Below are 17,473 nucleotides of genomic sequence, written 5' to 3'. Positions count from 1 at the left end.
ATGAAGCTCTCTCTCTCTCTCTCTCTCTCTCTCTCTCTGCTTGTATTTCATATGAATTTTGGGTTCCTGTGATATGACTGCGTTCCTCCCTAAAGCACTGGTAAAGTGAAGCATTTAGTGACAGCAGGAGAGTCTGAAGCGTGCTAAATCACCTCCCTCCCAGCAACGAAGCACAGCACAGTGACAAATCTCACAGCACATCCATTTCCTCCCCATCCGCCTCCAGCTCGGTGTGTCGTTGGGTCACTTTTCTCAACTGGAGCAGGACAGGAAGGACAGAATGCAGACATAGAGGATAGAGTTTCCTGCTAGCATGATGCTAATGAGGGGAAGTCTCTTGAGCAAACTACAGAGATACCAAGAAAGACACAATCCACTTTTCAGTATACGAGCACAGATATAGGATCTTTGGGTTTTCTTGCTTAAATTCAGTTCTTGGAGATCATTATTCTACACTCCTTGCTAACACAGGTGTATTTGGAGCTTGGTTGAGCGCTACTTGATTGATGTTTTTTCCAAATGGCAGACGAGTGAATGATTGACTGATCACCTTTATTCTACAATGAAACATTTCTGTCCTGATAGGTGTTCCCGGGATGCACTTCAGATCCTCTGTGATCCTGAGGAGCTTTACTGTATGAATAGATGAATAAATAAATACATTTTTGCCCATTCTCTTTAAGAGTGCCAATAATTCTGGAGTTGACGGAAAGCTCTCATCAGAAGGAATGACCAAACTGAGTGCTTACACTCTCAGAAAAAGGGTATCGAACTGTACTTTTTTTTTCTTGTTGCTGCAGTGGTACCTTTAGCGTTTATCATTATACCTTTAAGAACAATTTAAGGTATGTAGTTGGCGCTTAAGGACCACAGATTGGACCTTTAAAGCTTTACTCTAAAATCTAATTACACACTAAAGGTACAAAACAGACACTCTCAATGCTACCACACCAGTGATGAGGAAAAGTACAGCTTGGTACCTTTATTTCTGAGAGTATGTTGAACTGTGTTTTTGGTGTCACATGTTTCTTCTCACTGTTACCTGAACGCATATTTGGATCAGTTCACGCATTGTGTGAAAAACGTGTCACATCCAGGACTAGCGCAGTTGTGCAGTTCCCATGCTTGGCCTCTAGGTGGAGATATTTTAGTAGATATTTTCACACGTCTTGTAATACAAATGCGTGTCAAACGGACCTAATTTGTAACATGCCTTACCTTTGAAAATGGCCATAACACATCCGGTCCTATTGTTTTACTATGGAATCGTTGAGTGCGACTCACGATTTAAACACACACACAAAAATATTGGCCAAAAATAAAAAAGCATGATCTTTGCGTCCTGACTGAGTGTCTCTGAGGCACAGGACGATCTATACATCCCGGAAACGTCTTCTAAATACCCCATGAATATCACCAACACCCTTCTATGGATGATGGTGACGGTAGATGGTGTTCGCGTCCTTGGTGTCAAAGCCAGTGCTGTGGTGTGTGTGTGTGTGTGTGTATGTGTGTGTGTGTGTGTGTGAGAGAGAGAGAGAGAGAGAGAGAAACGCGCCATATGCAGCCTTTTAACACACACTGCATCACCTGACGGACGCGGACGCACCATCCAGCTCACCGACACCAACAAAAAAAAAAAAAGAAGCGCGCCTTAAATTTCATTTTCATTTTTACATTTTGTTTCCATCATATTTATTTGTCACTTATTAGCAGTGATGACTGAAGGAGGACGCCTGGTCGCTTGAGGAACCGTGACGCTTTGACGCGGATTTGATGGATCACCTTTAGTACGCGCGCGTCCTGAAAGTGCGCCTTCTGCGACTGTGTACGATTTGTTTTAAATCCCCTCTCCGGATAACGTTCCTTCAAAACCTACTTTGGAGATACTTCTTGTTCGTCTTCTCTTACACCTTAAGACCAGCGTGGTGAGGCAGCACAGAGAGCAGTGTAACGTGAAGGGAGAGCGTTTCTCCCCCAATTTGTTTACGAAGAGAGCTCCAGCATGCTCCGTGCGCACTCACATCACGCTGCGCACCGGTCTTCATGTGCTTGGATAACTGAATTCTGAATTAGGAAGTACTGCATTGAAGTTTTCGAGTTGAACCCCCATCCCTTTGTCGTCGAGATCATGCCTGTGAACGCCATGCCGAGAGCAGGGGGCGGCTCTCTGAGCCCGGCGGCACTGTCCCGCAGCCTTTCCCGGCTCAGGGAGCTCCGAACGCGGACTCGCCTCATGCTGTCGCTCGGTGTGGCGCAGATGGTGCTCGGGAGTCTCATTTTGGCTGTGAGCTTCGCCGCTTTGGCTCTTACTACCTCTCCCAGAGTCAGGCATTCCTGTCCTTTCTGGGCCGGCTTCTCGGTAAGTCTCATCTCAGCGCCAGTTGGGTTTCCACCTGCCTTTTCTTTTTCCAATATAACGCACTCATATGTAGCATAGTATATGACTTACATCTACTCATTTGGCTGATGCTTACAATGAGACAGGACACATTTGAGCAAGTTGAGGTTAAAAGTCTTGTTCAAGTGCTCCACAGTGACAGCTTGGGGGGTGCTGGGGTTTGAACTCATAACCTTCTGAGCAATAACCCAAAGCCTTAACCACTGACCCACTCTCCCTGCCTAAGAGGAATTAATCTCCTTTAAGATAGGAACGCTGTGGTGCAGCGGTCCATCACGACTTGGTGTCCAACTGTGCTGGACGCATGTGGTCCAGCTGACTTCACCGTAGACACGGTGTACATCATTTTATCTTTTTATTAATTTGTAATAATAATAATAATAATAATAAAGCATATTTGCCCCATTCCTGCGTCTGTGCCTTCAAAGAAACCTCATCTACACTCTTCCTTGAAGGTTCCAGTTCCGGCCCGAGGCGATTACAGGGACAGTGGCAGGAAAATCCAAGGGTCTCGCTTTATTGCCATTACGTTACACTGATTACCTTTATAAACAATCAAGGCAATGAGCTAACTACAGGACGGCTGTCTGAAAGCGTTATATTAAGTGTTATATTCTGTATGTTAGATCTAGTGCTAGATCAAGTGCTAGATTTCTAATTAGATCAACCATCATGACAACACACAGGATACAAAGAACAGTTGACTTCTGTACTCTGTATATACTTTAAGAAGACCAAGCTATCAAGCCAGTCTGAACAAAATAAATTCTATGAAGAACATTAGCAACATTTCACATTACGTATCCCAGACTGAGCGGCGACTCATAGCTATCTAGCTGCTTGCTTGTTGTGCTAGTGTTATGTTACTTTTTACGTTACCTCCACCACATAACACGGTTCTGCTTCCTCTTTTCCTTTTCTTCTTCTTCTTGTTTTACTCTTTCTTTCTATTCTCTTAATTTTGAATATTCCAAATAAAAGTTTTGGCACTTTGAGATTTGACATTTTCATGGACGCAGTGTCGGTCTTTAGCGGGTTTCCTCAAGACTCAGCCCCCCAAGCAGTTGCCTTTCCTGTAGCAACGCCTCTGGTTAGGGGTTCTTAGCCTCTTCTGTCCACCTTTAAGAACTCCTTCAGATGTTCTTGATATAACCTAGATATTCTGAAGAGTGAAAGAAGCAGGTCTGTCCTAAATCTAATAGCTTTGTTCAGATCATCACTTGAAGAGTAAATTCATTGTTGTGGAAATCTTTGGAGGTGATGTAGTATGTAGTTTATAATGTGTAAACACTGCACTGCACCACAGAGTATTATTAAAATGGACAAGCAGCACCCATTTTTAAGGTGGCATTGTCGTTGGTGTGGGATTTGGCAGGAGATCTTGCATGCTTTCTGAAATCCTGCCATAAATTAAATGGCCATTGTGAAATGTCATGCTGAAGTGATGAAGTGATCTGCCAGTGTTTGCAGTAAGGTAATAAAAAATTGGATGGAAGGCTGTTGATGTACAGCTTGTTTATATCCTTTCAAAACATCAGTCATGTTGGTTTGTTATTAAGTTGTTTTGGTATTTAGTGGACTCACTAAGATGATGTCAGGACACCACTCTGCTCTGTTTTTGATATACTGCTACCTTTAGGTCAAACGTTTTGTTACGACATTGACAGCTCAGCAGTGTTACCTATGGTTTAGTACTTTCTTTTTCATGTCGTGTCCAAGGTCAACATCTGCTACATGCAGAGGGTTTCTGGAAAGACAAAGAAGGTCAAAAAGGGCTGGAAGTTGAGCAGAACATATCCAATTAGTTCCAGTAGAACCCTGGTGCCTTGTGAATAGATCAGGGAACATCTTATTTATTCCTTCATTCTAGGAGTTTTGTGTTTTGGGTAATCTTGTAAGCAGCCAAGATCAAGACAGAACCTTATCAGCTCTAAACTTGCTAACATTATTTGTATGTTTACTTTTTTTTTTACCACTTTTTGAGTTGAATGTCTGCTTGTGTGACATCACAGCCGTCATTCTGCTTTCTATCTGCAGCATTACTGTGCACTTGATTTTTTTTTCTTGTTTGTTTAATGGAAAGCACCTACTTGAATTATACCACAGTGCACAAATCAGAAGGTGTGGATTAAACAGCAGTTCCAGCAATAGTTCAGTCCACAGGATTGTATTAAAGCACTTGTTCTGTTATCATTTCTATAGTAACCCACTACAGGACACAGTCACTTTGGAAACACTAATCAACCTATAGCACATGTCTTTAGACTGGGGGAAAGAAACACCCGAACTCTACGCACAAAGGGCAAAGGTAGGATTTGAACCTCCAACCCCAGAGGTGTAAGGTAAACATGCTAACCACTAAGCCACCCTACTGCAGGGTTGCTGTATCTTAAAAATAATTTCTCCCAAAAATTTGACTAAACAAAGTGTCTGACCTGGGGAAAATGATCGAACTAAACATAATGAACTCTGTAGCAGCAACTGAGGTGTCATTTTAACTAGAAACTTATAAATAGAGCTCCAAAATTGGCTAAAATGCCTGATTACTGTGTTTTGACTTCCAGAATTCAGTGTTACGTTATATACCATATAATGTATAATGCATGTTGGTCATTGTGATCCGGAGCTATCGGTCACTTCACAAGTTCAGATGATTGTCTGTAATGGCGCATGCTCTCCAAAGAAAGAATGTGATCATGTGACCAGTGTGCTCTTTATATATTTTAAATCTATGGGTTGCACAGATTGGGATCTCTGTTGCGCTAACAGTGCAACTGCACTACATGCATAATTAATACAGTGATGATTTTCACGATGTGAATCACACATTCCCATGATGCACATCATCACATTTTTGCATCACGATGCATCTTTACACCTCTATTAACAGCTCATTCACAGGGACTCATATGGTGAATGATTTACATAATCTAAAACTAATAGCGAATGACTGTTCTTATAGCTGTTATAACATAAGTCATTTGTATTGCAGATGTTCCATAACATTATATGTAACTATAAACAGTTGTTGTTATATAGTGCTGTTATAGGAATCCTCTTCAGCTTTGTGTCAGGTCACATCTCAGCACTGTCGTGGATTATCTTCCTGTAACAGCATTTTTCTCTTACTTAATAAACATTAAACATGAAAAGGTTTAAAATATTTCTTCATCACTGCGAAATACAAATAGGAAATATATAAATTTATGCATTTGAAGTGTTTAAAAATTGAAATATTGACTACCCCTTGTTCTATATCTTGGAAAATAAAGACTTTTTAACATTTTTTAACTTAAAAATGCATTAAGTGCTTACCCTAATCCATATTTTATACATTATTCATCTGCAACATAAATTTATCCAGACTATAATCCAGGCAGGTAGTCGTTGACTGTTAAGGGCCGTGAGCCAACATCGCTCCGTCCGAGACAGATAAGAGAAATCTGTCTTTACCGTCCAATGTAAAGAACAGCAGTGTAAGAAATGTGCTCTTAAAATTTCACCGTGTCCATTAGTAAATATTTATGAGGCAACACTTCTAAGATTTTGTGCCAAAGACCCCATCCAGGGCCGCGAGACGCCTCAGTAGCCTAGAGATGGAGGGGAGGAAAGGGATGTGTGGACGCATATACAGGGGAGAAGTGTGTGTGTGGTGACGGAGATAAGCAGCCTGGAGGTCAAAGGTGAATCAGCATGTCTTGTGTTTGGCTGATGAACACAGAGCTGTTGCGCTCCTGATAGCGCTGTGAACTCTGTCTGTGCTTTAACGTTACGTGTTATAGACTGTCATGTAAAATCTGGTTTGTGACACATCAGTGCTTTTCTCTCTGTGTAGAAGCCAAGAGGCAGGATTATCTGTTTTGTGTGGCTTCTTTTGTATGACGCACACACACACACACACACACACACGCACGCACACGGCAGAAGGCGCATGAATTCAACATGAAGCAGAAGGCATCAGCAGTGGCTGGTTTGTATAAGTAGCCTTGAGGTCACTGCACACACACACACACACACACACACACACACACCACAAACGGATGAACACAGATCACATGAACCCACGCACACTCACACACACTCACACACACTCACACATGCTGTTGGACTGTCACTAACCACCCAAATGGAACGGTAAGCGGTAGGGAATATAACGTAAGATAGTGTGAAGGAAAGGAAAGAAAAGAAAAAAAATTTAAGTGATGAAAAAGGAAGAAGAAAGAAAGGAAGAGCAAAAAAAAAAGAAATGGAAACTGAAAGGGAATGGGAGAAAAGTGGAGTGAAGCAGAAAAGATTGGGAATGGAAGGGAATGGAGAGGAGAAGAGAGAAAACAGAAGGGAAAGGGAAATGGGAAAGGAAACATGAAAGGAAGGCAAGAAAGGAAATGGAATGAAACAGAAGGGAAGGGTAGTGGGAAAGGGAACATAAAAGGAAAGAAAAGGAGAAAGAATGGTAAGGAAATTAAAGGAAAGGAGACAGAATAGGAAAGGAAATGATACGGAAAGGAAAGAAAAGAAAAGAGAAAGGGAAAGAAAAAGGAATGGAAAGTGAAGGCAAATGAAAAAGACAAGAGAGGGAAAGAAAAGGGAATAGAATAAAAAGAACAGGAACAGGAAAGGAAAGATAAGAAAATGGAACAAGAAAGAGAAGGAAACAGAAAAAGGAAAGGAAATTTGAAGGCAAAGGAAAAGGATAGGATAAAAGGAGAGGAAAGGGAGATTAAATGGAAAGGAAATATATGGGAAAAGGTAAAAGAATGTCAATGTAAGGCAAAGGAAAGAGGAAGGTAATATATGGACAATAGTAAAAGAATGAATGTAAGGAAAGGGAAGGAGGAAGGGAATGTAAGGGGATGGAAAGAGGGAAGGAAATATAAGAGGATGGAAAGGGGGAAGGAAATGAATGAGAATATAAGGGGGAATGTAAAGGGGAAGGGAATATGTGGAGAAAAGAAAAAGAATGTGAATGTGAGGAAGTGGAAAGGGAAAAGGCAGACATCAGATATAAAGATATAAAGAAAAGGAAAGAGAGAGGTGAGGAAAGACAGCCTTGTGCTGGAAGACCCCTATTTTTATCCTCTGAATCTAGCGCCCCCTCCCCCACTTCTCTCCTTTACTAAAATCCATCATCTCCCTGTGTGGAACATCAGTCAGACGTACAGACCCTCCCACTATCTCTGTGCTCAGCAGGAAGACCAGGGTAGTCGAGAAGGTGTGTGTGTGTGTGTGTGTGTGTGTGTGCTGGTATGATAAGTATTATAAAACACATCCATGGACATTTTTACACACTTAAGATAGGACAATTTTTCATCACTGAAGTTAAAAATACTCCAGTCGCTTCTACAAAACCTAATTAGCAGCATATTGAGAAAAGCATCAGTGCTGAGTGAAGACTGACAGAACGACTCTGGAGGAGTGTGACAGCCGTGTGTGAAATAAGTGTGTGACACACCGCATGTGTGTTAATGTGTGATACTCATTATTAATGGAGTTATAATAGAGCTGGGAGTTTGGAGGTGCTGTGTGAGTGTGTGTGTGTGTGTTATTGTTTTTGTGTGTGAATGAAGACAGGTTCTTTTGCTTAACAGAAACACTTAGGAGAACATCCTGTTGCCCTCTAGAGCCCTTCAGAGCCTGGAGGATTCCTGTGTGTGTGTGTTCAATGTGTTCAGTGTGTGTTAGTATTATACCATCATAGAGATGTGAGAGTTGTGCTTCAGAAATAGATTTACACACGCTGAAGGATAAAAGCTCTCATACATATGCATTCTGGCATAAGCTGTCTGTGCTGGTTTTAGTGCACACAAACACACACAAACACACACACACACACACACACACACATACACAGGCAGCTTATTGACACCCTCCAATAATTAGAATGGGCAACTTACCTTTCCTCTAACAATACAATCTTTATAAGAATAATGTTTATTTAAATAATAATATATTTTTTTAGATGCAGCAAAACTTTTGGGACATAAATGTGAGAGGATAAATATAAGATATTTTTAAATTTCTTTGTCATCTGTTCACATGAGCATCATCTGGATCCCTAAAAAATAATCTGGAATGGAAATGTTGAACAAAGAAGAAAAAAAAAAAAACCAAAGATCACAGTTTCAAATTTTAAACACAAATATTACACACTGCATCTGCAACAAGCTGTTTGAACGGGTTGCATGAAAAAATCCCTTCCCTTGTTCCACCCACAAAATACTGCTCCTGAACTTCACCAGACACGGTCACATGAGAAACAGTTCAAACCGTTAGAGTGTTGAGTGAATAAAAATATACAATACAAGGCGTAAAAATAAAAAATACAAAAAAAGCTGTCAAACTTAGTGTAAAACATGACTACGTGGGTTAGTGGTTCAGATCCTTCCCCTTGTGAAGACTGATCCCATCATGAATTCTGTGAAGTACCAAGATGCTTCTGACTAAAGCACGTTTCTACGCAGAGAATGTGGTTTATTAAAGTTTTTCGCGTGTGATGATATGCATATATTTACGCGCACTCCTGATTATGCGTATGCACAAACTCCTAATGGTGGAAAAGTGTAATCGTGAGAAAGCTGATTATGAAGAGCTCTCATCACACTTATTGTCAATCAGATCAGTATAATTGACAGAGTAATTACTGATTTTGATGTGTACACGCTGCACTCCGGTGACACAGACAAAATGTAAACTATAACAGTGTAAAAACATGATGATACGAAACATATCCCAAAAATGACACAAATAAAATATGAAAATATAATACCTTTATTTTGTAATGAAACAGACTGAACTGCAATATTGTAGTATTACAGTATTGTAAGAAAAGTATTTATAATATAAGATGTAATTTCCCCTTATTAATAACGTTATTTTAATCTTTCTTACTGTCATGAATCTATTTCATGGCACCATTATTAATATGGAAAGATTATATTCCTTAAATGATTAGGCTAAATAGCAAATTCATGTCATCACCGCGGCTACAGCTGTCTGACATCCACCTGAAATGCACAAGTGCGTCATATTTACCAATTTAACTGTATAGATGAGAAAAACAAGCACAACACACAGTGCTTCTGAATCATTTTAGACGTGAGTTTGACTTACATCAAGCACAGCATTGATTTTAACTCACGTTTCAGACTGCATTCGAGTGCACATATATACAGTGGTTTATGCTAACTACCTTCAGATGGCTGCTCTACAGATTTGCTGTGGACAGTGGGGAAATGTTGAGCAGTAGTGTTCAGTGTTATTTTATTCCAATTTCATGCAGGCAAACTGAAACGAGACTGCGAGTCTGGTGTTTGTGCCATAACACTTCTTTCTGGTTAACATGCATTGAGATTGTTCCCACTCACAAACTTTGTGCTTTTTAGGTTACTACCTCTGGTGCTGCCGCCTAGTGTGTAAGAAGAGCTAGAGCTCATAATGAATATTAAACGGAAATATTGCGATACACAATATGTTCGTCTCTCTAGTATTTTATATCACGATATTCGAAACAACAAACTTCTATCTCATACCTAATAAAATGCGCAAAGATGTGCAGCTTTAGGTGATCTCTACTCTATATTTTTTTTTAGCCATGTGCACATTTCACAGAGAATTTCTGTGAAAAAAAATCCTATATGTTTCTTAGACAAAACCACTCATTCAAAATTTTTTGTTTTTACTCTACTTTGTGTAACAATATCTCTGTTTCCTTAGTGGTGAAGTTTGTATTTTTAGACCTTTAGAGGTGCTCCATGTTGTCTGCAGTTCCACGAGCACACTACAGGGCTTTTTAAAGGGAACTTGTTTACCATGTATGGTGATTTGGGGGCGTTTCTTTATGCAAATGAGCGTGGTCATGCACAACCAGAGCCATTTAGAGTGTGTGGGATTTATCAATGTCGATTTTGTACAGCTCTGCGCATGCACATGTGATAAATGCCAGTTTCTTTGTCCGTACTGGCATTTCTTATGCACAGATTTAGAATTTTGTCTTATGCATGCTTTGATAAATGAGACTCCTGGTGACCAGTTTGGAAAAGATTAAAACCTGGCCTTAGATGGATCTTTTAATGAAATTATGAGAAAAAAAATTAAACGCAAATGCCATCTCAGTTACTAGATTTGAAACCTATTATTAGAAGAAGATACACCATTGTTAAAAAGTACAAAATAGTGTGTCAGTATGTTTGAAATAAACTATAATATAAAAAATATGTTGTTAAAATAAAACAGTACATCTCCCCAAATGCTAAAGAACAATCATCACTCACTGCATGTGTTACTCATACTCAATGCATATTCCTTAATCTCAGTTTCACGGAGGGTCTGTGTGTGTATGCGTTAGAGAGTATTTCTCAGAATAAGCACTGAGTGATTTGTGCTTAATGTGCATGTGTGTGTGTGTGTGTGTGTGTGTGTGTGGACCACACAAAGAGAGGTCTGGTGATTTATGTGTTTTGTGTGGTCGTCCCCGCAGGCCCAAGCTCAGTGCCGAGACGCTGCACTGTTTCACTCATTCATCCCTTTTTCCCTCTCACATGATTCCCACTGGCAGCACTGCCTCATCTCGAGAGAGAGAGAGAGAGAGAGAGAGAGAGAGAGAGAGAGAACAAAGCCTTTCGCTTTCTCTTTTTAATGTAAAAATTCTGTTCAGGATAACTGTTAGTCGATTTTATTAATGAAGTGTTTTTTTGTTTTAGAAATGGCACGTTAACCCTTTCTTTCTTTTCCGATACTGAAGTATCCGTGGATATCCATATCCATCTGAAATGAAAAAAAGCTTTAAAATGATTATTTTTAACTAAATCACTTAAAACGGCAAGAAAAATACACAGCCACAAACATAACTTTCAGAAAATCACAGCTTTAACACAAAACTCACAGACACTGCAAATACTGACCCTCATGCTTTTTACTAAAATCCGTCTCCGCCCACAAACCAGCAGCACATATCAGTGCATTTCAGACCCTGTCCGGGCTTGTGAATGTTGCCTAATGAGCCGCACCGTGTCCGGGGGGAAATACCGATGGAACGCTTACTCAGAATCGCTCGGCCCTACAGTAACTGTTGGCTGGACAGATGAGGGACGTACGCCAGCCCTCATGTGGAGGCACACGGATCAGCCGGACCACAGACTGAGTGAGAGAGAGAGAGAGAGAGAGAGAGAGAGGGAAGGAAATTTGGAATGAAGGACAGTCATGTCTGATTTGGATGGATCAGCTCATTGGACTCAGGAGGACTGATTCTCCACACCTCTTCTCTGAGCTCTAATAGATGCCTCAGCCTCTCACTCCCACTGCCTTCTGGCTGAAAATAATCCGCCTGTCTTTCAAATATTTGCTTTCTTTGTGCAAACCCCGCATTGAGGAAAGGCCTGGCACGAGGGAGGCTTCAGGAGGCTTCAGCATTTTCTTCCTAATAGATTTTCATGCCTCGAATGTAAACAGATTATTTTGCTTACTTTCAGAACCTGGTTGTACACATTGAGCTGATTTTTAATTATTATTTTTTTTGGTAAATAGTGCCAGGTAAGATATCAATCTCAAAAGCCAGATTAGCTGAGCACAGTGGGAAATCACAAGTTCTTCCAGAGCAGATTGGACTTGATGATTTTATTACCATCAGATATTCAGCCAAGGTGAAGGATTTGGCAGGATCAGTGTTACCGCTGCGGGTGGAGCTTAATTGAATATGGGTTCTTCTGAAAAAAACTGAAGTGTGACTTGTGGATTTTTAATCTCAACCAAAAAGAGGAGAATCATTCAATAATGTTGCGTATTTGCTTATCGTTTATTTCTGAGGATAACGATCTCACGATAACACCTTTTCATTTTCAATACCAATACTGATACCTAAAACTTGAGTGTCAGCTGATATTTATTTCTTTAAGAACCACTAAGCTTTAGTATAGTTTTTTAGAAAGGAAACATTCTGTGAGGACGCAGAGAGACTGACATTGTTTTAATTTCGCACTTCACATCCTGTCATCACACACCTGCTTCTTGTCTACGTGCTTTGTTACAACTTTTACGACACATGTCAGGGTGTTATGATCTCTTACAGAAAAACAACTCCTGATATTCTTTTAAACAATACATAATTCTCCTAAAGGATGCGTAGTTCACCTACACTCTGTCCTCGTTACACTGTGTACCTCACACCACAGGCTACTTCACTACTTTATGGAAGGAAAGAGCAACACCTTTTATGGATTGAAAGACCACGCTGGTGAAACAAAGACACACACACACACACACACACACACACACAAAAACTAACTTCAGTGAGGAGCATGCAATACAAGTTTCATTCAGTTCCATTAATAATCAGATTTGATCAAATTGGAGTATAAAGTAAACGTTGGTTAGTTCGAGTTAATCTTTGTTGTACCTATATTGTGAAGCTTTTGTCTGGCACAAGAGCATGTAAACTGAGGTGTAACATTTTGCAAACATTATCAGTATTAGTATCATTAATAATAAAAAATAAATGAATAATAATAATAATAATTATTATTATTATTATTATTATTTATCTAGTAGTTATCTAGTTATCTAGTAATTATCTAGTAGTTATCTAGTTATCTAGTAATTATCTAGTAGTTATCTAGTTATCTAGTAGTTATCTAGTTATCTATTTATCATAAAAATGTCTTAAAATTATTTGAAAAGTGTACATGTGTGGTCCAGTTTTTCGGTAAGGAATAAAACACTTGGGGGTGTGGTGTAATGGGAAAATAATCAGTGATGGTGTGATATGTAGTTACTATTATTAAATGTTTTATTCTTCTTCTACAACACTAATTTCCCAATGATTACATTTATTTTTTACATTTATTAAAGATACTTTTTATCCATTTATAGTTACATTTATTGTTGTGGAACATCCACAAGAGGAGTTATAGTGCAAAAAAAATGATATCTTAGCAACTGAAAATATCTTGAATGTGACAGCTTTACCTCAAAGTACCTAACGTCTTCTTTTATAAATGTTCTGTTTCTTATTAGATTTAGTTTATGTACAAGTCCCTGTGTAAATTGTTACTATAGAAACGAAAATATATTAGAACGGGCGCACTATTGTCAGAGATGCTGTTATAGACAATTAACCTTCTAACCAATCAAATTTGAGAATATCCCCCTTCATTTTATGAATTACACATGGAATAATACAGCATTCCCTTTTACAGAAATACATACTGTAATATGTATATATGAAATTAGTACATATGACATTATCTTAATGTAAATATAGTAAACATTACCAATGAGAAACTTCTGTTTGATAAGTAAACCTCCAGTGTTTTCAGCAAATTCCCTCGCTAACAGGCCGTGTGTATGGATTGCTTCATGACTGTCTAAACTTTGATTAGTGATTTATAGCGCAGAGGTGGAAATGTGAGCAGAAAAGCAACTGTAGTGGGATGGGGAAATTATCTGAGCAAATTAAGATCTCTATGCATACTAAGTGGCAAATTAGAGGCCGTGATGGGAGTTGCTCATTTCCTGTGTTGGTTAAATTGCTTTTTACAGATGCCTAATATAGACTGTGATTAAAGATGAAGAGCTGTGGAGGACCGGGGCATTTTTAATAACAGGTCTGAAAGTAAATGGACATGGACCAGAATTCAGTCAAGATGTCTGACTTGACTGCATGCAGGGCACTTTTTACTGGAATTATTCATTTTATCCAAACTATAATCAATCAATACACTGTATTAATGTTGACTCATCTGACTGATATTTCATTTCTCCACAGTTCTTATCCTGTTTTGCTCCAGAAATGACAGGGCACATCTAAATACAGTGCAGAGTAATGGTGTTTTGTTAATTAGGCAATATAAGGAGATTTAGAACAAATTCAGCCATAGAGAGGCAAAGCAGAATAATCGTTATTTAAAAAAAAATCACAAACTTTCTCTGATTTTGAAAAAAAAAAATTTGGAATCTGAAAGAGACGACTCTTATTGGTGAGCTGAGCCAAAAGCCAAGCTGCGACGTTGGTAACAAGACAAGGCAAAAAAAACCACAGAATTTTACCACAAAAACCCGGTAAGATCTGTCAGTGGCTGGGACGGCTTCATGCTAACAGCTTAAAAGATAAAACATGTATTGGTTAAACTGATATTTAATGACAATTTGCAGAAATGTTTGGATCAACCAGCTCGGTATGCAAGCTTACTTTATATATTTATTTGTCTTACCATATATATATTTGTTAAAAAGTCCATGTCCACGTTATACTGCCCATAGTAATACAGTATATATGTATATAAAGTGTATAGACTGTAAGCTGTTCTTTTTTTTACTTTTATTACTGACATGCCAAACATCTTGTCTGGCAACACTGGAAATAGTAATATATAGTACATGATAAAGGAAAATTATGACATGTCTGATGCATACTGAAAGAAAATATTAAACGTTGACACACATCACATCTTGCCGTGTGCTCTAATTACTGAACAACCTGTTTATCGACAAAACAATGCAAAATAAATCGGTGCAAAGCAAAAAGAAAAACTGCAAATGTGTCTTTCAAGTCCTGCATCCCATGAACTGGCATTACCACCAGACAAATTTTATTCTGACTTAGCTAAAGCAGAAGAGCGTAGTTTTCAGCTGTCTTCTATAGCCAGTGGTCGCTTTAGAGTGAATCTTTCTCCGTCACGTTGACAGACAGGGTTGTAAAAATTCCATCATAGTCTTTTTTATCTGTCTTTTTTTTTTCATTTGCCAGCTGAACAGTTGTATGAAAGTGCTCAGTTTTGGCACTGGTGCTGAATGAGCTCATGCAAAGGGAATTTTTTTTAACTTTCTGGTAAACACTGCTAGAACAGTTTTGATGTTCTGTGGTGGAATACGAATACCATGCACTCTCATGGTCCATCAGAATTTTATATCAGTGCTTTCAAAAATTTCTCATAAATAATGAGAAATTCTCACTAAATGCAACCTCTGACTGTATCGCCGAGCACAGGGTAAAAAAAAAAAATCTGAAATGCTATGGGTAAGTGTAGACGTTGTCCCCTTACTGAAAAGACCCAGGATTCCTATCACTAGTCGAAATACATCTGTAGCACTTTCAAGGGCACGCTATTCAACAAACCAGCCGATTCAGGTTGAACTTGCTTGTGAGCTTATTTATTTTTCTTTGAAGCTCATGCCACAGCATGGTAGTAAGACTGGAAAAAACACATATAAACAGAAGAGAAACCTCGGCAGCTTTTCAGTTCACTCCGCACTCTCTACTTATTTTGGGCTCACGAGTGAATACGCAACCTGCTCACTGCTCAAGGGAGACAAACGGAGAGAGAGAGAGAGAGAGAGAGAGAGAGAGAGAAGGAAACACAAACAGCTTGTTAATATAATGGTAAAGATAGGAGTCAGGTGTACCATTTTAATTAGTTTATCCCCATACAAAACCCTCCTGCTGCTAAGCCACGCCCCCACCCGCTACAACGTCATTCTGTGCAACAAAGTTTTGATCTATGATCAGTTTACGCACTACTAAGTGTCTTTGGTTAGTTTTAAACTGCCTAAAGTTTTAAACCTCTTAATGTATGGCTTAGGACCAAATTTTACTTACTTACCAAAATTCAGGTGGTGCAACTAGCTGCTATCTCAGCCCTAACTAATGGACAGCGTGGGTATAGTAACTTCTGTTTTTACTTCCATGGCATCATGGTATCACAATCAATCAGTCATTAGTTTGGAATCAATCATGTACATTAATCAACTAGCGAAACTGCATCAGATACAACCATCGGGATCACACGAAAGACTAGTCGATATTGAACCATGTGATAGATAGCTCCTTTCTCAATTTCACATCAATTTCTCTTCCTTCCTTGTAATCAGTTAATGAATTCCTCCCATCTTTGACAGTATTGATCAATTAACCGAAATACACTCAATAATTACATTATCCAGATTTGCTTTCTTCACATCATTTTTCTCTAAAATAATGAAAGGTGTGTTCATTTGTGCCTCAGTCGTTAATCTTTTACGCAGTGCCCTCATTTTTTGCCGTGCTTCTAGCTCCCCCGGTGATGCCGCAAGCTGTTCAGGTGTCAGCGGTCAGCAGTAATTCACTTTCATTGTGCAATTCGTCATTACAAGCACACTCGTTTTTCTCCTGTCTCTACAGTGGGTCTTCTCAGGGGAGTCTGAATCTCACAGCTTAAGCTAACATTCACTTCATCGCGCATTCTGTGTTACTGGGATTGCAATGTTTTTATTAAATGATGGATGTCCAAATACAGGCTTCTGGGACAGATCTGGTGTAGAAATGCATTTTGTGTGGGTTTTCATAGTAAGATGAGTTTTATACAGTGGGACTGAGAAAGATGAATTGCACATGGACTGTTTTTTTCTTTGGTTTCCTTTTTTTTCTTTGTGGTCCTTGGCGCAGACAAAAATTCAGGGCACCAGGGTTTCCAACACTTGCTCCTGGAGATGTGTTCTCTCCTGGAGATCTCATATGAGATTAACAGTAATGAACACATTTTGTTGGAAATTTATCATTTATCATCAGAGCTATCTGTCTATCTATATACCTGTCTGTCAGTCTGTCAATACATCTCTGTCTGTAGATCTACTCTATCTCTCTATAGGCCTATCTGTCCATCTGTCTGTCTGTCTATAGATTTTTCTGTCTGACTGTCTGTTTGTCTGTAAATCTCTCTGTCTATATATCTGTCTGTCTGTCTTTAGATCTATAGTATGTCTGTCTGTCAATCTATCTATCTGTCTATCTGTCTGTAGAGCTTTCTGTCTGACAGTATATCCATCTGTCTGTTGAGCTATCTGTCAAGCAGTCTGTATATCTGCTTGTCAGTCTGTAGAGCTGTCTGTCAGTCTCTCTACATATCTGTGTATTAATCTGTCTGTCTGTAAATCTGTCTATCTGTAGATCTGCCTGTGTGTGTGAACACTGAGGTGTAGGGTAAAAGGTTGTCTTGAACGCAGCATTAGCTCAGTGTTTTTGTTCCAGTTTGTGTGAGAATGTGAATGTCAGAGCTCGACTCCGTGACTACTTTTTTGTTCATGTTACACAGAGGATCTCTCCTC

The 17,473-nt window shown here is 39.2% G+C and overlaps 1 protein-coding gene across 1 annotated transcript in view; it reads left to right on the top strand.

The window, feature by feature from the left end:
* Positions 1-1,390: 1,390 nt before the first annotated feature.
* fam189a1 (family with sequence similarity 189 member A1) overlaps positions 1,391-17,473 on the top strand; it is a 128,809-nt gene continuing 112,726 nt past the window's right edge. The window contains exon 1 of the mRNA XM_026937470.3: positions 1,391-2,362. Within this exon, the coding sequence (XP_026793271.3) occupies positions 2,132-2,362 (231 nt within the window). The 5' untranslated portion in view covers positions 1,391-2,131. The remainder of the gene's footprint in view (positions 2,363-17,473) is intronic.

The sequence above is a fragment of the Pangasianodon hypophthalmus genome, chromosome 25, assembly GCF_027358585.1.
Source record: "Pangasianodon hypophthalmus isolate fPanHyp1 chromosome 25, fPanHyp1.pri, whole genome shotgun sequence".
Taxonomy (NCBI): domain Eukaryota; kingdom Metazoa; phylum Chordata; class Actinopteri; order Siluriformes; family Pangasiidae; genus Pangasianodon; species Pangasianodon hypophthalmus.
The sequence above is the reverse complement of the archived record's forward strand: the minus strand, read 5'-3'. Positions and strand labels throughout refer to the sequence as shown.